Source organism: Dasypus novemcinctus, chromosome 26, assembly GCF_030445035.2.
Source record: "Dasypus novemcinctus isolate mDasNov1 chromosome 26, mDasNov1.1.hap2, whole genome shotgun sequence".
NCBI lineage: Eukaryota > Metazoa > Chordata > Mammalia > Cingulata > Dasypodidae > Dasypus > Dasypus novemcinctus.
The window spans coordinates 18,174,049-18,197,554 of NC_080698.1; the positions used below are offsets into that span (position 1 = coordinate 18,174,049).

At 37.7% G+C, this 23,506-nt stretch overlaps 1 protein-coding gene across 1 annotated transcript in view; it reads right to left on the minus strand.

The window, feature by feature from the left end:
* Window positions 1-23,506, minus strand: part of DNAH12 (dynein axonemal heavy chain 12) — a 377,830-nt gene that overhangs the window by 117,365 nt on the left and 236,959 nt on the right. Inside the window, exons 45-51 of the mRNA XM_058288139.1 lie at window positions 15,721-15,915; window positions 11,346-11,479; window positions 10,056-10,218; window positions 9,264-9,344; window positions 8,210-8,386; window positions 2,421-2,552; window positions 937-1,026 (exon numbers count right to left, since the gene is read on the minus strand). Of these exons, the coding sequence (XP_058144122.1) occupies window positions 937-1,026; window positions 2,421-2,552; window positions 8,210-8,386; window positions 9,264-9,344; window positions 10,056-10,218; window positions 11,346-11,479; window positions 15,721-15,915 (972 nt within the window). The remainder of the gene's footprint in view (window positions 1-936; window positions 1,027-2,420; window positions 2,553-8,209; window positions 8,387-9,263; window positions 9,345-10,055; window positions 10,219-11,345; window positions 11,480-15,720; window positions 15,916-23,506) is intronic.

The following is a 23,506-nucleotide window of genomic DNA, read 5'->3' on the forward strand; positions in this document are numbered from 1 at the left end:
CTGACTAGATTTCCTATCCAAAATTATTTCACTGATATGAAATAATTAGAGTAACAAATTCATAGAGTCAGAAACTAGAATATAGGTTACCAGCATCAGGGGTGGGGTCAGGTAACGGGGAGTTAATACTCAACTGGTACATAGTTTCAGTTTGGGATGATGGAAAATTTTGGTAAAGGATGGTGGTGATGGTAGCACAACATTCTGGATGTAACTAACACCACTGAATTATATATTTGAATATGGTTAAAAGGGGAATTTTTAGGTGTATATATGTGTTTAGAATAAAAATTTTATAAAAATCATAAGACTGTATAACACACAGAGGGAGCCCTAATATAAACTATGGATTATAGTTAGTAGTATAATTATAATAATACAGTTTCATCGATTGTAACAATGGTACCACACTAATGCAAAATGTTACTAATAGGGAATACTCTGTGTGTGTGGGGGGGGTTGTATACGGGAACTTTATTTTCTGAATTATTTTTCTGTAAACCTACAACTTCTCTAATTAAAAAACATACTTTCATGGGTTTTAAGAACAAATGGAAAGAAGAGAAGAAAACAATTAAGCATTAATAAGTAAAGCATGGTAAAAAAGTATGCACTGTACATTTTTTATCTTATATACTTTTGTATATCAAATTTCTTAAAAAATAAACTATTTATTACAAGATACTTGGAGAACACTGTCAAGTCAATAACACATTAAAACAGTAATTTACTAAATGACTTTCTAATGGCCTGAGAGATGTTTTATGAATATGAGAATCTAGATTGATATATCAATACATTTAATATCCCTTTTTTTAGATATTACTCCTAAAAAATGGACCATGTTCATATATTTTATATAACATTGCATAATGTTGAAGATATTATACATATTTTCCAAGTTACATCTATTGAACAAAATCCATCGAAACTCACTGGAATGTTGTCTTTGTCGTATTCTTTCAAATCTCTTAAGAAATTCATATCTCCGAGAAGTTTCTTGCTAGGTCCCCAGTAATCTAGTATCTATAAGTAAAATTTATTGAAACATTAAATATACAATTAAAGATGCTCACTATTAAATTTTTCTTCTTGAAGTTTAAGACATATTATCCAGAAAATATATACTTTCAATATAGCAATATGTCTCCATGGAAACAGACACATACCACCCCCACCCCCAAGAACATGGTAAATATAGGGACTATTTTAAATGTACACATAAACTTATAGATTGAATTTATTATAAAAAACTTTGAAAGGAAAGGATGTGATTATCTCTTTAAAAACTTAAGAAAAGTAACTAGCATAATCAGCATCATTATTTTAATAAGAAAATTAATTTTTATTTCAGCTTCTCTTTTCCTTTATTTTTTGACTCTTCCAAACCAGAAAGTTAACAAACATTTTTGAAAATAGACATCCTCACCTACCTATGCTCTCTAACTGAAAGAAAGAAGAGAAAGTAGAAAGCCAAAGATTGCACATTGCTCTGCCATTTATAGGGTAAAGAACATGCTACTTATGCAAGTAAAAGATGTTGAATAACTAGTTGAAGATGTTTTTTCCTGATTCCAGAAACCTGACCATTTGTGTGTGTGTTGAATGAGAATAACTTGATAAAGTAAGAGGCTAGTTATCTTTTTTATTATCTCTATGAAGGACTGAATGGTTCCCAAAAGCCCAGTTCTCCAATTCAGGCATTCAAACCCAGGTATTGTAAAAATCTGAAAAGAAAATAAGTCTATAAATTTAGTTTAGGATGGATTCTATGTCTTCCTTTTTAAGAGATAAAGGTTTAAATAATAATTGTAATAGTAATGAAAAATTACAACAGCTAGTATTTATTGTGAGCTTACTGCTTAAGAGTTTTTATATATAAGAGCTTTCCGTATACTAGCTAATCTAAACTCACAGCAACCTTGAGAGATCAATACTATGATTATTTTCTTTTAACAGAGGCACGTTGCCTAAGGTGCACCTTGCTACTGCAGCCAGGATTTCTGACTGTAGGCATTCTGGCTCCAGAGCATATGCTTTTAACAATTTCACTATACTGCTTAACTCAGCATAATTTTTACCCATGATGTATCACATTCTTGAGAACCTTTGCTGTAAAAAAAAAATGCATGGAACTCAGCATTCATTCAGACTCAACCTTCGGACAGTGGGGGTACTTCATAGACAGAAAAGGAGATGGAAGCAATTGGAACTATATTTTTCTGATGCTATATTGCCTTAGTTTTTTCTTGGAATACATAAGGGTAGTATTTGCCAGAGTTTATTCCAAATCCATCCTAATCTGAAAAACAACGCTTCTTCCCTTGGTTGGATACTGCTCACATTTAATTTGATAACAGTTGCTGCAAAGGTAATCTGTACATTCATTACTATGATTTAAATATGCATCCACTTAATACCTTGCCTCCAGTTCCTGAAGGATCTGAAATTTTTTCTGGTTTTATATCTTTCATGACACAAATAGCTGCCATAACTAGTTTAACACCAGATGGAGGATTCTTCATTGATTTCACAATTGCAATATCAGCTGGCTAAATAAAAAGAAAGCAGAATACCTTCAGAATAGTTGATTTTTTAAAAATGAGAGTTTTAAATGTTGAGATATAAGAAAAGCATCCCTTTTTTTCCTAATGTGGATATGAAAGTGATTTATTTATTTATTTATTTTTCTTCTTTATTTTCTTTTAAATGTTACATTAAAAAAATATGAGGTCCCCATATACACCCCAGCCCATGCACCTCACTGCTCCCACATCAACAACCTCTTCCATCATCATGGTGTTTTGCTTTGAATGGTTGTGAAAGAATTAGCAAAAAAGAATTTAGCATAGATTAAGATTAATGGTTCTCAAATGTTTGGGAGTTCATGGATCCTTATTCAAATATGATAAAAGCCATGCACCTTCCAGAAAATATATTTTTGCATAAATTCAGAAAATGTTCATACAATCACATATAAAACCCATACACAGAATCCAGGTTAAGAACTCTTAATTTAGATAAAGACTTAAATTCCCATTTACTTATATATAATATTTGTTTTATCTAAGAAAATGAAATGAGATAGGTTCCAATTACAAATTTATTTTCTGAAAAGCTATACACTGTTATGACAGATACTGAGGATTTACTCCAATATCCTTATGATATCCCTTGCAATGTGCAAATGCTGGAACACCTAACAACTATGTATCTTAACTTCCCATTCACCTAGCGTTCTGGATAGGAATTAGGTTCCACCATCAGATCACTTGGGTGATATGAAAATTTAGGCAGTCTGCTGCTCATCTGGCAAGAGCAGCAGTCAGTGAGACATCCATTTTGACAGCATGGCTTGTAGCATAGGTATAAGGCTCTGCAGCCTTCTAACTCAGCTGGAAGCCTCGAGATATGCCAAGAGTCACATCCCTGGTAGACCATTCTGTAAATTGGCTTTGTGAATTATTTCTGGCAACTCAGCCTAGGATCTGTTTCTTCATTCCTTACAACAATTACTTAATCCATTATAAAATTCTCTAAAATATCCTAGGCTGTGTACTAAATAACATTGATTCTCTTCTCTGCAATCGAATCCTAATACATAGAACACATCACCTGGTACCAGGAAGGGTGCAAGCAGTAGACTCTCAAGGAAATGGGGGCCTAATATTGATGACCTGTACTGGTGGTATTGCAAGGCAGCAAGAATCCTGTGAGCATCAGAGGATGGGGTGCAGAAAGTCCATGGTACACAGCAGTAAAAGTTACTTAAGTCAATCCCTATGGTCACGTAAAATAGAGTACCTTTAAAGACAAGGCCTTGTCAAGGTGAGTGGCTGCTGCAATACACCTCTAAGAAGAGAATGAAGAAAGACTGTGGGGGTAGTGGCCTCTACAAGATGGCAGAGTGAGACATTGCAGTGCTCCATACCCCACAGAGGCTTTGATTAACCAGCAAGAACTGGCAGAAACATTTTCCTTAAAGCCCTAGAAACAAAGGACCATAGGAACAGGGATAGTGCCAAATCAAGAAAAAAGACTACTTAAAAGTGGTAAGGGGAAGCAGATGTGGCTCAAGGGATTGAGCTCCTGCCTACCACACGGGAAGTCCCAGGTTTGCTTCCTGGTGCCTGCTGGAGAAGACAAGCAAGACAGTGACCTGGCACAATGGAACGATGCGATACGCTGACGAAACAAGATGATGCAACAAGATGACACAAAAAGAGGACACAAAGAGGAAAAACAATGAGAGACACAACAAAGCAGGGAGCTAAGGTGGTTCAAGTGATTGAGCACCTCTCTTCCTCATGGGAGGTGCCAGGTTCAATTCCCAGTGCCTCCTAATGAGAATATGAGCAGACAGAGAGAGCACACAGCAAACGGACACAGAGAGCTGACAGTGAGTGCAAACAAGAGGGGCAGGGAATAAATAAAATAAATTTTTAAAAAAAGTGGCAGCATCTCAAATCATTCTGGCTGGTGCCTCCCCTACCCCTCATCAGCTCAGACTGGGGTTGGACCATGCTCCCAATGTGAATCCAGGTTCTGGTTCTGGGGGGAGTAGAGTAACCCTCAAACACATACTCAGAGCATGTATGACTAGCCTAATCTCCCTAGCGGCGGTGTTGTAGCAGAGGGAAGTCGGGTGTATGCAGTATTGAAGGCCAGGGTGTGCAAATTCTGAGAAGGAAGATTTATTACGACTGGCCAGACTCGGTGGACTCTTGTCCTGATAAAAACCGAGCCCTGAATAGAATTTTTGGGTCCTTTTATACAGTGGATGTAAGAGTAGGGAATCAAATGGTACTCATATGCAAAAGGACTTTTTGATAGTTTCTTCAAGTGTTTTATCTGAGTATTAGATAGGTTATTTTCTTCAGATAAGCTTGAATTAACACATATCCCCCACATTCCAGGTAAGCTTTTAACACAAACCCCCCCACATTCCAGGTAAGCTTAACACATTTGGTTTGCATCCTCCCTGAGTATCCAAAGCCTACAGAGTTTATATTCTCAGTTGGCTTTCTAGGCATACGCGGATATAGAATAAGTTTGAATTTATGTACAGGCTATATTAGTGGCTTGAGGGACTTGCTATCTTAGATGTCGTGCTGTATGAAGACAGCAGCTCAGAGAGTTTTCCTACAGAATCTTGCAGGAGAGGGTGGTGGACTTGACCCAGTGGTTAGGGCGTCCGTCTACTACATGGGAGGTCTGCGGTTCAAACCCCGGGCCTCCTTGACCCGTGTAGAGCTGGCCCATGCACAGTGCTGATGTGCGCAAGGAGTGCCGTGCCACGCAGGGCTGTCCCCTGCGTAGGGGAGCCCCACGCACAAGATGTGCGCTCTGTAAGGAGAGCTGCCCAGAGTGAAAGAAAGTGTAGCCTGCCCAGGAATGATTCCGCACATGCGGAGAGCTGACACAACAAGATGACGCACAAAAAGAAACACAGATTCCTGTCCCGCTGACAACAACAGAAGTGGACAAAGACGACGCAGCAAATAGACACAGAGAACAGACAACTGGGGCGGGGGGGAAGGGGAGAGAAATACATAAATAATAAATCTTAAAAAAAAAAAAATTAAAAAAAAAAAGAATTCTGCAGGAGAGCAGTCAAATTGTGCTACCCAGAACAAGGGATGCACAGTGCAGTGCATGGGATTATGAAAAACTGTTTCCTAGGGAACAGGGAACATTAGAATCCGTATTAAGGAGGAGCTCCTAGGACGAAACACACATGTCCAAGAAAAGAGGCATGAGTAGAAAGAGTCAGGGTGGTCTCTATGCTTTGCCTAGAGCTATTTTCTAAACTCATTGTATTGATAAGCTCTGAAAGAAAGGACTCACAAAGGTCAATCTGCAAAGACTGGGAAAGGTGTTTTCCTTTTCTCTCCCCCCTCCTCCCCCTCCTCCACTTCCTCCATTTTTTGTTAGTGCCCAACATTCAAGGAAAGCTCTATCATGACACTAGCTGCATATAAGTTTAAGTAACAGGAAATCTAAGCCCCTACTTGACATAGATGTGCAATGGACACAACCAATCCAATGTCCACAGAGAAAAGGTGGAATGGGTGTGGGAAGGGTAGCCATAGTGGCTGCTGGGTTTGGGGAATGGGAGGAAGAGATGAGATGTGGAGGCGTTTTCGGGACGTGGAGTTGTCCTGGGTGGTGCTTCACGGACAATTATGGGACATTGTAGATCCCCCCAGGGCCCACTGGATGGAACGTGGGAGAGTGTGGGCTATGATGTGGACCATTGACAATGGGGTGCAGTGATGTTCAGAGGTGTACTTACCAAGTGCAATGGATGTGTCACGATGATGGGAGAGAGTGTTGCTGTGGGGCGAGTGGGGGGTGGGGGCGGTGGGGTTGAATGGGACCTCATATTTTTTGAATGTAATTTTTAAAAATAAATAAATTAAAAAAATAAAATAAAATAAAAAATATATATAAAAACAAGGAATAAACTTTAACATTGTCAAACTCTTGTGCATTCAAACCAGGCCTTGAATACATTACAGGTGGCCTCTCCATGTGAGTTATTGGCTAGGCTGGTCACTGACCCCTCAATTAAAAATTGCTATATCAGCCTCTGGTTCTGCTACTGAAGTCAATGGGAACTACGTTGCAGTTTCAAGCTCCTGCAGCAGCCAATAATGACTCGGTACAGCCAAGTGTACAATGGATATCGCCTCCAGACTGGCACTGTTCCATAGTGCCAGAGAGCACTATGCACCAGGCTGGTAGAATACTGGAAACTCTCTCTAAAATCAAAGATGCTGCAACTTGCTCACTGCATTGAAGAACATGCTAAGTGGAGCCATGATACCAGGATACTGTAAGTGAAACTTAAACACAATTGGCATTATGGCCTGCTCTCATGGAGAGATAACATGTAAAGTATTACAAACCTGAAACTCAAAACTAATAATTGCAACTCTGAATCCTTATGCATTAAGTAATACATTAGTTAATATTAAGTGCTGTACTTTTATCCTGTACTAAATATATGCCTAATAATTATAACGTTATCTTTTCTATTTTGAATCAAGTGCAGAAGTATATTAGACATGTTAAATTCCTGGTAAAATCATTTTCTAAACAGTTAATAAACATGTCTATAGAAAAAAAAAAGTTTAAGTAACAGAAGCCTCAGAATCTAAACTCTAGGGATACACTAAATTATATAAAAATATTTGAGTTTCCACAAAAGATTAGAAAACATACTATTAAAAGTCCCCCCTTACAAGGTTTGCAAGGATTAACAGGTCATAAAACCATGAATCAATACCCCTGTGGCATAAATTGGAGAAAGGCAGCCTCCAACCATAACCCACCAAGCCATGCCTACAGGCTAGGAGGCAGCCCATCCCCTCCCAAGAAGAAACAAAGTGGAGCAGGTCAGGGCCTTTACTCCAGCACCACCAACCCCTCCCACATTCCAAAACCTCCTAGCCCACTTCCTTCCGGCCATTTGTACCCAGGCTGTACTCCGCTTCCCAGCCTATTGATGTGCTGTATAAAGTCATACTCACAACCCTCCAGGGGCGGGCTGAAGTCTCTCTTCAGACCCCCTCCATTGGGAGAGCTTCCCAATAAACTTCCTGCCTGCAAGCGTCAGTCTCTGTGACCCAGTGAGCACTGCTTTTCTCTAACACATACAAAGACCCAAATAGACCCATACTGTAACATGTTATAATCAACTGGTTGAAGCCAAAGATGAAGAGAGAATTCTAAACACACAAGAAAGAAGCAATATTTTGTGTACAACAGAGCCTCAATAAGATTAAGTGCTGAGTTCTCATTGGAAACCATGGATGGCAGTCAGATGACATATTTAATGTGCTAAAAGCAATAATTTTCCAATCAAGAATTCTGGCAAAACTGTCTTTCAAGAATGAGGAAGAATTAAGATATTTCCAGATAAACAAAACCTGAGGGAGTTTGTCACCACTACAGCAGCCCTACAAGAGAAATTATTTTGGCTTCTCACAAACACTTTGTCCCATTCCCACTGAAATATCCTAAACAAAAATTATAAATATAATATGAAAAGCAAAAATATAAAAACAATAATATAACAAGTACAGAGACAAGCTACATTTAACTGGACAAAAACAATATAATACCACTCACTGAAACAGAACCACACTTAACCAAGTACCTAACTCTCTTTATGAAACACAAAGTTACTAATTTAAAAACTTGCCTTTAGTGTATCCAGTGCAGACAGAGCTGCTTCCAAGGCTGGAATCGCTTCAGCTAGGTCACTTTCACATTCATTTTTCAGAGCTTGGGCTTCTTCAGCCTTCCCACTGGCTATCACTTCATCTAATTTCACAAACTTTCTTTTTGCTTCTACTTGTGCAGACTCTATCTCGATAACCTAAAGACAATAAATAAAGAAAAAAAGACAATTCCTCAAATACCTATTGCTTTCTCAACCCTAGAGACAAAAATAATATTTGAAAATTAGGAAACCCAATGAACCATTATGAAAGGTATGTAAGAAATGAAGATTAGTTTAGTTTTCACATAAAGGAAGAAAATATTGATTAATGTAACCTGGCAGCCTACTGCCTCAGTCTCCCACACCCAGGTTAAGCAGGAACAAAGGAAACCTGCTTAAGCCAGTCCTATGGGCAGTAAAAAGATGCCCAAGAAAGAGCTAAGTCAATACCAATTCAGCACTAAATTCCATTCCTTATTTGGCAGAGGGGAGCAGGTGAAAACTAAAGTGGTTGGAATGTGATGGGGGAAGTGGTTAATCACAAACTTTTGCGCGGGAAAGTTAGATCTTCTGGGATAGGCTGTAACTTCTGAAGTATCCAATCTATGGAGAAACAGAGGAAGGGCTTGCGTGCTAGGCTTAGGGGTATAAAGTGTGTCATTTTTCTTTGTTTGGGGCGTCAGCCACGTTTTCTAGTTGTGCGCCCCTTCTTGCAAGATTGAGAATAAATTCTTTTCTTTTCCACAATCAGGTAAGCCTTATTTTCTTCCAAAAGATTTCTTTCTAACAGGTAGAGGAGCCCAAGATAGGATAAGAAATGCAAATAGATGTGGCCTAATTTTGGTAATAGGATTTCACCTCCCCTCAAAAATGACAGAACCCACATGGCACCCAATAAGATAGTAACCAAAAAGAAAGGAGAAAATCCCTAAAAACTAGTGGCAAAAATTAAGGCTTATTTTCAAGGCTACTTTTATACATCTCAATTGTCTTTTTGATATCAATTAAAAAAAAAACATTCAAGGTACTCTACCTGCATCATATGTGCATTTTCAATTTTAGCTTCCTCCAGTTTAGGCTGTAATTGTACAAGTTCCTTTTTCATTTCACCAACCTAAAGAGACAGTTTTCATTAAGTTTCCATAGCTAAAATAGCAATGTAAGCCAAGTATAGAAAATAGGAAATTAAATGTATGATAAAGTATTGGGGCCAGAGAATCATAACTTTTCCTTCCAGTTCTTTCAATGATAAACATAACCAGGAGAGTATGGCCAGTTTTCTTGATGAAAGATTATCTTCCTTGAGAATATAGCCGAGCAGTGGGAGGATGCAGCTGTCATGGAAGAAATGCAGATAAAAAAGAATGTGGTAGCTCAGGGTATGCACATTATACTCTGTAGACAGTACACAATGCAAAGATGAGCCACCCAAACCTTAGTTACTTACATTGCATGAATGGTAATAAGTATTACTAGCACCCAACTTATTTAAAAAACCCAAAATCTTAACCATTGCAACAATAAAAAGTCAACCTGAACTCATTATATTCTCTCAAAGTATGAAAATATTAAATAAAAATAAAACAATATATTTGAGTCTGTCTGGTCTGGGCAACTTACTGAACGTCTTCCCTTTCTTCATATGTCAAATGATGATCATAAGAGTGTCTACCTCATGGAGTTGTTACAAGGTAAATTGAAGGAATACATGTGAAGTACATAGCATTGTGCCTGGCACATAAAATATTCTCAATGAACTGTAGCTATTGTTATTTCTTATATTTCCTGCTATACATTACCATTTTGAGCAGCTCATCAAATTTACCTGAGACCCAGCAAAAGCTAATTTGTCAAGCCCATTTGTGTATCGTTGTTTTGCTTTCATGACAGCTTGTCGCTTCTGAGTCAAAAGCTGTCGAAATGAGGCAATAAGTTCAAGATAAGAAGTAGCAGTAACATAGTTATGTCGTCCTAACTCCTGCAAGAATCTAAAAGAGAGGCAGATTACGTATCTTACTATAAGTAATGAAGTTTCACAGAGAAGGCAGTAATTTAACATTAACTGCAAACATTTAAGAATAAAGGTTAATTTCTATTTAGAAGTTGCTGAGTACTTGAAATTTACAAAATTCTAGAATTCTACACATAATCATGTTATAATTTTTGTCTGCAATATAAAATTGTGTCTATCAAAGACATTTGTATAACACATTTGTATAACAAATGTGTCTATCAAAGACGAACTATAGCAAGAAAGATACATGCCCTTTTACATGTTTCATGCTTTGCACAAGTATGTCACATGTCATTTGAATGAAATATAGCCAAAATTATAAGGCTGCACCCCGGGCACTTGGAAGAAATGGAAGCAATGATGTTTCATGGCAAGTATGTACGCTAGGTCCCCCTGCATGGTGCCACTCTCCAAACCTACCATGCTGGCTGGCTATGTGACTCTGGATAGGCAAAGTACCATAAGTACTTTGGCTTATGCACCTTTGAAATAAGGATCTCAGAGATAAATATAGGTAAAACAGACAATTTATAGGTATCCATATCCCATCGACCAGCTCCCTTTCTCTGAGAACTGCCATCCAATGCCCAGTAGCAATGTTCATTCTATAAAATCTGCTAGCCTAACCTATAGCTAATTGGACCAGTGGTGGGGAGTAGACACAAATAAGGCTAATTGTATTTTATTTTCCTGAAATACAGACTAGGGAGCTAGAAACAGCTCATTAGTCTCTGCCTATAGCTGGAACTAAAAGAAGTAAACTTGAGGGAAGAGTTACTCTGCAAAGAGAAAGACGAAAGCAGATGCCCAGAGAAAAACAGGGATGAGAACACAGAAAAAGTGTTTCTAGATTTCTGATGGCTCTTTCACGCCTCCTTCCAGACACTTCTGAGATTCAGCTGTATCCTTTCTCGTAAGCTTTGAGAGATCTGTGTCTGTATAATAAATCCCACTTTTGTTACAGCTAGATCAAATAACTTTCTATAACTTACATGCTGAGAGTTAATTTATCAGAAAGATTTATAAGACATAGAAATCACATTAAAATTTGGGCTTTCACAAAAAGATGCTATTGTCATTTTAAATTTTATTTATATTAACCTTTCTGAAAGATCCATAATGGAGGTATGAAATTGTTTACAGATTGGAACAATCTCTTGTCGTTCAAGCTCAGTTAGCTCCAGCGTTTCTAAGAATTTCACAGCTACAAGTTCAAGAGCATCTTCAGGCCATGACTAAAAAGGAAAAAGAAAAACTTTTAGGAAATTTAAGACTAGTAGTCCTCCAACTACATAAGTATCCTCCTATGGAGGAAGAATTGGGAATTGAGAAACTTAAAACCTAAATGGGGAAAATAGATTTAGTTGAACTGAGATCACAAATCTAAGAAATATCTAAAAGCATTTTTATACACTAAAATTAAAAAAGACAACATATAAAGAGAGAATCAATGATATTTTACCTACCAAAGATATACTGCTTTCCCAACTCTTCCACTTGGACATCTAAAAGGCATCCCAAATTCTGCATGGAAATGGCAGAGGCGGCTAGTTGTTCACCAACTATCTATTAGCCCCTTCTTTCTTAGGACTCTAAATTTACTACAAGTAGCAATATGCCCAGCTAAAAGACTACATTTCCTAAACTCTCTTGCAATTCCAAGTGGCCAATGACATACAACCAGCAGTTGGGTGAGAGCATCAGAGAAGGTTCTTTAAGAGGGTTTCAGAGAGCTGGCATGTGTCCTTACACAGATGTGAAAGTCAGAGATCCACTAGCCACCTTGGACCATAATATGATTTTGAGAATAGAAATGACATGCTAAAGATAATAAAGCAGAGAGGAAAAAACCTGGAATCCTGGTGATGTTATTAAGCCACAAAATCCCAGCCTCCTTGCCTTCAAATTTTTTCTACGTGAGAGGGAAAAACCCTGTGTGTTTTGTTTGGATTGCTGTTATTATCAATCAGTCAAAATTCCTAATTGTAATCACATCCAAAGTTCAAATTTTGATTCTCTTCTCCACAAATAGTTTTCTTATCCAGTCTTCCTCATCTCAGTGAAATGGTTCCTTTGCTTTTACTGAAAAAGCACGGTATTGCCTCTGGGCCTTTGGACTTAGTAATTAATCATTACTTGATTACTAGAATATTTTCCAGATTTCCTTGAATTTAGATTCAACAAGATGCTTGCAAATTTTTTTTCTTTGTAGTAGACAATATAATAATACATGTTAAGACTAATTTTGCTTGGTGGTTGGTTCTCTAACCTAGCAACATTCAAACTTTAAAAATCAAGTACTCCATTACTAAAAAAGTTTTGAACACATACTGCCATTGTATGCATATATATTAATAGATTATATTCATGTGTAATTATTGTATAACATATTTTTAAACCTCAAAAGAGGCTTCTAAAGATTTATTATGAAGATCAGTGGAATTAAGTAAGATGCTAAATTAAATATCATATAACTGTACACATCATCGAAAACATTAAAAAGACTTGTCAGGAGTGGATGTGGCTCAAGCAGTTGAGCACCTGCTTCCCACATAGGAGGTCTCAGGTTAGATCCCTGGTGCCTCCTAAACAAAACAAAACAAACAACAAGAAAATGAATGAAAAAACCAACTCAGTGGAGCCGATGTGGCTCAGTGGTTGAGTGCCAGCTTCCCACATACAAGGTCCTGGGTTCAATCCCTGGCCCTGGTACCCTAAAAAAAAGACTTGTCTTTAAGTTCTGGGTGTTTTGTTTTTAATTAACCTGCTAATCATAAAAGTTTAATTCTATCCCGCAGATTGTTTATGCTAAAGTGACAGAACACCAGTCTTACTGTGTCTTCAAACAAATATCCAGAAGTAGGATACTTCCAGGACTGTTTAATTTAGAGCTCAACCATGTCATCAGGGATCTAGGTTCTTTCCATCTTTTTGCTTCACTATTCTCAGTGTCCTTTTACATCATCCTACTATGGGACTCTTTTTATTATAAAGAAAACTTTTCTCCAAAGTTCCCCAGCAGACTTTACCTCAGGATCTATTAGCAAGGAATAGGTCATGCCTAGGCTCATGCATAAACCAAACACTAGCAAAAGGAAAGACAGCACCATTATTGACTTAAATCAACCACAAATCAACCCCTATGGCACATGGAGGGTGATTTTCTAAACAAAATCAGAATTCTATCAGCATGGACAGAAGGCATAGAAAACGGCTATTGGGTAGTGTAAAGATTAAGTTCATGTGTCAACTTGGCTAGGTTACGGTGTTTGGTTATTTGGTCAAGCAAGCATTGGCCTAATTGTTATTGGGAGGCTATTTTATGGACTTAAATCATCACTAAGTTGATTGCATCTCTGGGTGATTATATCTATAATCGACTGAGGAGAGTGCCTTCAACAATGAGAGAAGTCTCATCCAACCAGTTGAAGACATTAAAAGGAGAAGTGATTTCAGCAGTCAGAAGAGACAATTTCCCTGTCTACTTCAGCTAGCCAGCTTCTCCTGCAGAATTCATCAAAAACCTTCATCAGAGTTCCCAGCTTGCTGCTTGCCTTACGGAATCTGGGCTTGCCCATCCCCACAGTCATGTGAGACAATTCTTATAAATATCTCATAATATTTACATGTATTTCCTGTCAGTTCTGTTTCCCTAGAGATCTCTGACTAATACAGATAGGTAACCAATAGTATCTCCCATGTTACTATAAGCAAATATTGCAAGGCATAATATGCCCTGGGGATAAGATTTATTGTCTAAACAGTTGATTTAAGTCCATATTCTAAATAGCCTTCTTAAATTTTTTATCAATGTCTTATCAGTTTTTGTGAAATAATCATTGTTTTTGCCTGATGATGTGTTTGATAAAGAGTTTAAGCTAGCTCAGACTAGCTTATGCTATTCTCTTACCGTCTATACCTTCAATTCCTGTGTTATATCTTCAATTTTCAGTTTATTGCAGGAATCCCTTAAGGGTGCTTTTGTAAACTGGCTATTACACATGACCGACATACAAAAGGAGTAAGAATGTCAGTGTCAATCCATAGGAAATATTTCATACAAAAACGATCTAATAATTACTTATCCTCTGAACTGTTTTGGCACCCCTGGTAACTGTACATCCTAATTGGAGATTAGAGATCTATCGAAAAAGTCAATGCCTTTCTGAATGTGTAATAAATACTGATTTATACTCGCTTCCTGAGTTTCACAGCCCCAGGCCCCAAACAATGCCATCATTCCTATGACATAGGCTCTCTCCCTCTCTATCTAATGCTTCATTGTAAGAACTTAATTCATTTCTTTTATCCATTTAATCTCCCTTAACTATTGTCAACTTGCAATTTCCTCTCTCTAATTTTATCCAACAGATATGACTCACTTACAATAGAATGCAAAGTCTCATGGTTATGAAAAAGGTATCCAGAAGTAGAACTGTATTTACAAGATTTCAAAAAGAAGTTGTGGTTGAGCAGGGTTTTTGTTGTTGTTTTGTTTTGTTTTGTTCTATTCTGTTTTTGTTTGCTGATTATTTAATGGAAGCAATATTAAGATATGGTTTATGTAAAACAAAATTGTTTCACACAGAATTTATTGTAGTTTAAACACTAAAACATCCACTAGCTGAAACTATATGTGTAATCCTCACAAGGGTAGAAATTGTTTTTCAAACATATAATTGATAACAGACAAAAGAGAATAAAGCAAATTAGTATCAGAAATTATGTTTAAAAGAAATTATCTGGAGTCAATCTATACCCCAATTCTATTGGGCATAAAACAATTAAATAGGAGGCACCATGATGTGCTGTTCTCAAAGGTATAAATGTCTGAAGATTAAGTGAAGTGGTGACCTTCATTTGCTGCTGGCATAAGTGAAACTGTTGCCCAAATGGTCTTCTAGTTTTGCCCCATTCCAATTTATCTACTCCACAGACTTCAAATGGTTTTCCTAAAATATAGATAAGCTAAAAATTTGTTAATGCCTCTGTGAGGTCTTTGGAATAAAATAAAATTCCTAGGTATAACTACAAATCCCTTCATAACCTGGCACCCACCCAATGCTCTAATTTATTTCCTGCCACCCTCATTACCAGTCAGCTATGTAAAACGATTTGCAATTGCCAGAATCAGTGATGCTTTCTCCACCTTCTGCCTTTGCACATACTATCATCTGTGTGACTAATCCATCTTCATATTTCAGAGAGTCATTGTTTTAATATGTACACCCTTTGCACGCTGAGTCTGGCTCTTTTACATAACTGACTGCTGATTTGCCGATTGTCTTTTCTGTCTTCTAAACTAGAGCGTGAGCTCCTTGTGGGCATAATGCCTTATCAATACCTGGTGCTGAAAACTATGCCTGTCATTATTGTAAGATCATGAAACACTTGCTGAATATATATTAATGAAGCTTAAATAAGATTTCAGTAAACTTCCAAAAGAGATAGTTGCGCACACACAAAAAGTACAAACCTGAAACCAGTCAATGGTACAGCAGTTGATGAGGGATGGGAACTGTCTCAAGCGATTTCGAAAGGCATCTCCAATGGGACTAAAGGCCACTACAACATGAAGATTATCTTTGCAGCGGTTCACAAAGAAAGCAAACAGAGCTAATGGGCTGAGTTCATCGTGTTTATTGCCAGCCTGGGCAACTGGGCGAACACCCTAGTAAATAAAAACAGATAAACAGATAGATTAGTGTTTATTAGAATCTTAAGAAGTGTTATTATCCCCCTTGTAAATATCTTTTAAAATGTATTATATCAATGTAATGGCTTTAATATAGTTTGCACTTAGAAGACCTCTAACAACTCTTATAATTCTAGAATTTTAAAACAAACATCTGCCAGGAATTTACTCCACAGAGATAGTCACAAAAAGTTCACCAAGATATACATACAGGAATATAATTCAACATTGTTTTTAAGAGAAAAAAAAAATGGAAACAACTGAAGTGTCCATCAGTAAAGAATGGTTAAAACATTATAAAACATTGATAAGTTGGAATTTTACACAACAGTTAAAATAATGAGGCATATCTATGTATGTGATATGGAAAGATTGGCAAGACAAAATAAATGGAAAAAAAAGTTAACAGTATGTGTAATATGATCCTTTCTTAAATTGAAAATACATATAGATGCACATGTGTGAGTACCTACATACTTTTGTATGGAAGCAGTCACAAAGATCTGTTAATAGTGGTTATTTTTGGTGAGACAGACTTTAAGGAGAGTGTGAAAAGAAAGGCTTTCATTTACCATTGGACACTCTATTTTGTTGTTTTTATATATGTTTTAAAAATTTGGATGCTCTTGTATTGTTTGAATTCTCTACCTTTATTCTTACAATATTTGTATATTTTTAAAAATGTTAATAGGGTACTCTAACCATGAGATTAAGGGTGACTTTTTTAAGATTTCAGCTCTTTATTGAACATTTTAGGGTCATTTTAAATTTTCTTTCTTGGTATACCTCTATATAAGAAAGGCATCTTTATATATAGAGTTCCTGCTTGACATTTTTTACCTGTGTGATCTTGGGACAATTTACTTAACTTCTCTGTAACTTAGATTTCTCATCTTTTAAAACAGGGAAAAGAGTACCTACATCAGAGCATTGCTGAGGTATCAAATGAGTTATTTCATGTGAACACCCAGAATAGTTCTTGCCACAGAAATAAATGCTCAATACCTGTTAGTTTTTATTTTAAATCTACCTTTCTCCTTGTTCAGAGCACAAACAGCTTCATAGTCAACATACAATCTTTCTTTAATTTGGAATTTTCTGTTGTCCCCACTATTTTTTTATCTGCTTTATTGAAATATATTCATAAGCCATACAATCGAAGTGTACAATCAATGGCATTTGGTATAATCACAGAGTTGTGCATTTATCACTTCAATCAATATTAGACTACTTTTCATTACTCCAAAAAAAAAAAAAAGAAAAACAAACAAACAACAAAAACAAACAAATGAACATCAAAAAATCCTAGTCTGGAGGTTGTCAGAGGATTGCCCTTATGCACACCTGAGCAGAGTCTCAGAGACAGATAAAGTAGATACAACCCCAGGTATTGGTTCTTTTGAGGGCTAAAGAGACCCACAGGTTCTATGGTCATGGCAGATGGAGTTCACTGCCATGTCAGTTGGCCCTTCTTTGGAGCTGGTGTTTCTGCGTGATGGAGCTGGACACAGATGGGATCTCTTTTCACAAACCTTTCATGCTACTTTACTGGAATTGTAGTTGGTGCTGGGGTTTAAGATATATCTAGGGGATTTGAATCTCTGGACTGACAATATGATGGCCAGGCCCTGAGCCTCAACAGACTTCAACTCCTACACTCTGATTTATTGGACTTACCCCACTCAGCTAACATGGAGTTGAAGAAGGTCAACCACCACACCATGGAGCCTAGAGTGCCTACAACTGAAAGCAGGAGGATTGCATCCAGTATCCATGTGGAATCTAAGCCTCCTCTTGACATAGATGTACAATGGACAGAACCAATCCAAGGTCCACAGAGAAAATGTGGCATTGGTGTGGGAAAAGTGGCCATGGTGGCTGCTGGGTGCGGGGAATGGGAGGAAGAGATGAGATGCGGAGGAGTTTTTGGGACTTGGAGTTGTCCTGGGTGGTGCTTCAGGGACAATTACCGGACATTGTAGATCCTCCCAGGGCCACTGGATGGAACGTGGGAGAGTATGGGCTATGATGTGGACCATTGACCATGAGGTGCAGCGATGCCCAGAGATATACTTACCAAATACAATGGATGTGTCATGATGATGAGAGAGAGTGCTGCTGTGGGGGGAGTGGTGGGGTGGGGGCGGTGGGGTTGAATGGGACCTCATTTTTTTTAATGTAATATTTTTTAAAAAATGAATAAAAAAATTTTTTTAAAAATCCTACCCCTTAGTAGTCACCTTTCACTTTATCCTTACACTGCCATATATAGCTGCTAATCTATTCCAGCTCTGTAATTTATTTGTATTTACATTTTGCATAGATGGAGTCAAACGATCTGCAGTACTTTTTGTCTAATTTCACTTAGCATTAAGGCAGTGGTCACCAGAGGTTCTGAGGGGAGGGAGAGGGAAGAACAGGTGTAACATGGGAGCATTTTGGCACACTGCATGATACAAGCCATTTTACATTTTGCCAAAACCTATAAAATTGTGTGGTACAAAGTGTAAACTATAATGTAAACTATTGACCACGGTTAGCAGCAAAGCTTCAACATGTGTTCATCAATTGTAACAAATGTACCATACAAATGAAAGATGTTGTTAATGGAGCAAAGTGTGGGAGGGGTAGAAGGATATATGAGAAGCCCCCTATATTTTTGATGTAATTTTTATGTAATCTGAAATGCCTTTAAAATTTTTTTAAATAAAAAAAAAATAAAGTAAGAAAAATTTAGAACGTTTATTCAGGTCTTCTGCCCATTTTTTAAAAAATTGATCTTTTTTTATTGTTGACTTGAAGGATCTCTTTATATATCCTGGATATTGGACTTGTTGGAGTGTGATTTCCAAATATTTTCTCCCACTGAGTAGGCTGCCTTTTTATCCACTTCACAAAGTCCTTTGAGGTGCAGAAGTGTTTGATTTTGAGGAGGTTCCATTTATCTATTTTTTGTTGCTTGTGCTTTGAATGTAAAGTTTAAGAGACCCTCTCCAGCTACTACAAGACCCTGAAGGTGTTTCCATACATTATCTTCTGGGAGTTTTATGGTCCTGGCTTTTATGTTTAGGTCTTTGATCCATTTTGAGTTGATTCTTGTATGGGGAGTAAGACAGGAGTCCTCTTTCATTCTTTTGGTTATGGATATCCAGTTCTCCCAGTGCCATTTGTTGAAGAGACTGTTCTGTCCCAGAAAAGCGGGTTAGGTAGACTTATAAAAAATCAGTTGACCATAGAGGTGCAGGTCTATTTCTGAACTCTCAATTTGATTCCATTGATCAATGTGTCTATCTTTATGCCATGCTGTTTTTGTTTTGTTTTGTTTTGCTTTTAAAGATTTATTTTATTTATTTTTCTCCCTTTCTTCCCCTCCCCGCCCCAGTTGTCTGTTCTCTGTGTCCATTTGCTGCATGTTCTTCTTTTTGTCCACTTCTGCTGTTGTCAGCAGCACGGGAATCTGTGTTTCTTTTTGTTATGTCATCTTGCTTTGTCAGCTCTCCGTGTGTGTGGCGCCACTCCTGGGCAGGCTGCACTTTTTTGCTCTGGGCCACTCTCCTTATGGAGTGCACTCCTTGCACGTGAGGCTCCCCTACATGGGGGACACCCCTGCATGGCACGGCACTCCTTGCGCACATCAGCACTGCACGTGGGCCAGCTCCACACAGGTCAAGGTGGCCAGAGGTTTGAACCACGGACCTCCCATGTGGTAGACAGATGCCCGATCCACTGGGCCAAGTCCACTTCCCTATGCCATGCTGTTTTGACCATTGTGGTTTTATAATACATTTCATTGTCAGGAAGAGTGAGTCCTCTGACTTCACTCTTCTCTTACAGGATGTTTTTAGTTATTCAGAACCCCATTCCCTTCCAAATAAATTTTGTAATTGATTTTTTTTTCTGTAAAGTAGGCTATTGGAATTTTGATCGGGATTACATGATCTCTATAAATCAGTTTGGGTAGAAATTACATCTTCACAATGTTCAGTCTTCCAATCCATGAACACAAATGTCCTTCCATTTATTTAGGTCCTCTTTGGTTTCTTTTAGCAGTGTTTTGTAGTTTTCTGAATACAGATCCTTTACACTCCTGGTTAAATTTATTCCTAGATATTTGAGTCTTTTTGTTGCTATTGTAAAATGGAATTTTTTTCTTGATTTCTTTCTCAGATTGCTCATTACTAGTATTTAGGAACAATACTGATTTTTGCATGTTGATCTTGTATCCCACCATATTCTAAACTATGTTATTGACTCTAATAGCTTTGTCGTAGATATTTCAGAATTTTCTAAATACAGGATCATGTCATCTAGGAATAGTGAGAGTTTTACTTCCTCATTATTAATTTGGATGCCTTTTAGTTCTTTTTCTTGCCTAACTGCTCTAGCTAGAACTTCTAGCACAATGTTGAATAGCAGTGGTGACAGTAGGTATCTTTGTCTTGTTCCCAATCTTAAAAGGAAAGCTTTCAACCTTTCCCCATTGGGTAAAATGTTGGCTGTGGGATTTTCATATTTGTCCTTTATCAAGATGAGGAACTTTCCTTCTATTTGTATTATTTGAAATATTTTTATCGAGCAAGGATGCTGGATTTTGTCAAATGCCTTTTCTGCATCAATTGAGATGATCTTGTGGTTTTCCCTCAATTTGTTAATGTGATGTGTTATGTTAATTGATTTTCTTATGTTGAACCACCTTTACATACTAGGAATAAAACCCACTTGATCTTGGTGTATAATTCTTTTAATATGCTGCTGGATTCTATTTGTAAGTATTTTGTTGAGAATTTTTGCATCTATATTCATTAGAGAGATTGGGCTGTAATTTTCTTTCCTTTTAGTATCTTTATTTGACTTTGGTATTAGGGTGATGTTGGCTTCATAAAATGTCTTGGGTAATTTTCCCTCCTCTTCAATTTTTTTGGAAGATTTTAAGCAGGATTGGTATTTTTTCTCAAAATGTTTGGTAGAATTTACTTGTGGTTCTGGATTTTTTGTCTGTTGGAAGATTTTTGATGACTGATTCAATCTCTTTATTTGTGATTTGTTTGTTGAGTTCCTGTACTTCTTGTAGAGTCAATGTAGGTTTTTTGGTGCATTTCTAGGAATTTCTCCATTTCCTTTAGGTTATCTAATTTGTTGGCATATAGTTTCTCATAATATCTTCCTATGATCCTTTTTATTTCTGTGGGGTCAACCATAATATCCCCCCTTTCATTCCTGATTTTATTTGCATCTTCTCTATTTTATTCTTTGTTAGTCTAGCTAGGGTTTCTTGATTTTACTGATCTTCTCAAAGAACCAGGTTTGGGTTTTATTGATTTTCTCTATTTAAAAAAATTGTTTTCAATTCCATTTATTTCTGCTCTAATCTTTGTTATTTCTTTCCTTCTGCTTGCTTTGGGATTGGTTTGCTGTTCTTTTTCTAGTTTCTCCAGGTGTTCAGTTAGGTCTTTGATTTTAGCTCTTTCTTTTTAAATACAGGTATTGAGGGCTATAAATTTCCCTCTCAGCACTGCCTTCACTGCATCCCATAAGTTTTAATAAGTTGTGTTTATGCTTTGTGGTGCAGAAGCAATGTTCCTGAGGGCAGGCTAAGCCTCACAAACTTTCTCAGAAACTGCTCTTCCTCCCTTAGCTGGCTGCACCCTCCCTCCCTCTTGTCATCAGCAGCCCATCCAGGGCAGTAGGGAGGGTCTTGGGGAAGGCAGATTAACTTTAGCTTTGCCAGCTCTCAGGGCAAACCACGTCATGGCCTCACTGGGCCTGGAAGTGTGCAACCCCTGCGATGCAGCAGACCAAGTCTGTTGGCCAAAATCTGAATTTTCCATAGACTATTCCCTTCTTCTCCACTTTCTTCGGGAACAGGACCCTGCAACCTTCTCCATCTGTAGCCACAGGCTTGCTTTTTGGGAGGGGGCTGGGCACCAGCAGATGATGCTGCAGCTTTACTTGTGAGATTTTTCCAGACAGCCAAGACTCCTTTCCTTTACCTCTCTCTCTTATGGGTGGTATATAGCCTTCCTCTGATGTCCTAAGCCCTAGAACAGTTTTCCAGACAGTTTCTGCCAGTCCTCTAGCCTCTCTAATCCTCTATTTTCCTGGAAGTACTAATATATACTCTTTTTTTTTAAAGATTTATTTATTTATTTCTCTCCCCTTCCCTCCCCGCCCCCACCCCCCGGCCCTGGTTGTCTGTTCTCTGTGTCTATTTGCTGTGTCTTCTTCTTTGTCTGTTTCCGCTGTTGTCAACGGCATGGGAATCTGTGTTTGGCTCTTTTTGTTGGGTCATCTTGTGTCAGCTCTCTCTGTGTGTGGTGCCATTCCTGGGCAGGCTGCACTTCCTTTCGCGCTGGGTGGCTCTCCTTATGGGATGCACTCCTTGCGCGTGGGGCTCCCCTACGCGGGGGACACCCCTGCGTGGCACGGCACTCCTTGCGCACATCAGCACTGCTCATGGGCCAGCTCCACACGAGTCAAGGAGGTAGACGGACACCCTAAATGCTGGGCCAAGTCTGCTTCCCCTAATATATAATCTTATAAACAAAGGAAATATTTTTCAATAGCAAATATAGGAAGTAGTCACAATGACCATATAATTTCCGTTGTTACTACAATAGTTTTGTTTCTAAGATAATTCCCTACTATATATATGTTCTGCTTTAGGCAATAGCTACATTAATGAGAAACTGTAAACTGACCCTCCAAATATACATTCTGGCAGTAGTTCTCAAATTATGATTATTGTGATAAATGTCTGTCCATGAATTTATGTTTAGATGGTCCACAGTATTAAGTTTGAGATAAATGTAGAACATTAAAATAGGGACGTTCAATAGATGACTGTAATTATAATCAGGACTTAAGGAAAGGGCCAGGATGATGAGATAAACATAGGGATTATTTATATAGAAATAATAGCTGAAGCTTCTAGAGTGGATGAGCTGAGCTGCCTGTGAGTGAGAGTAATATAAATATAAATTGTATGTACATATACATAACGTATATATTAAACACACACACAAGATACTTTGGAAGCAGGACCAATTCTGGAGTGGTTGGCAGGGAAGTGTAGTTACTGAAGAAATAATCAGGGATAAAGGAAACAAACTCAGAGAAATTTCATGGCAGTCAGGACAAAAAGTTTAAAAGAAGGAATTAGGTCAAACATGAACAGGAATTTTTTTTTTATAAAGAAAGAAACTAAGAAAAGTTCACCAAGTGGTAAATAAGAACTCACTACTACATCTGAGAAAGACATCCAGTAATTTAATTCTATAAGGAGTGCAAGTGGGACAGTGGAAAAAGTGGACTGGAAATGGAGTTCTGAGGCTAGAGCTCTGATACTGAAGTCAGAAAGATGGGCTGGATCTAAAAGAGGAAACCCTGGGCAATGCCAGGGTCAAGGCATGGAGGTCAGTTATCAAAGTGATAAAATCAGTAGTAAAATCTTTGTAAGAGGGATGAAAAATTCAAGCCCAGGGCAGTGATCTCTAGGGTGGGATGCATAGGATAGTGTGTTGAGTGTAAAAAGAAAACAACTAGAATTTCTATTCCTATTACCTTTTAT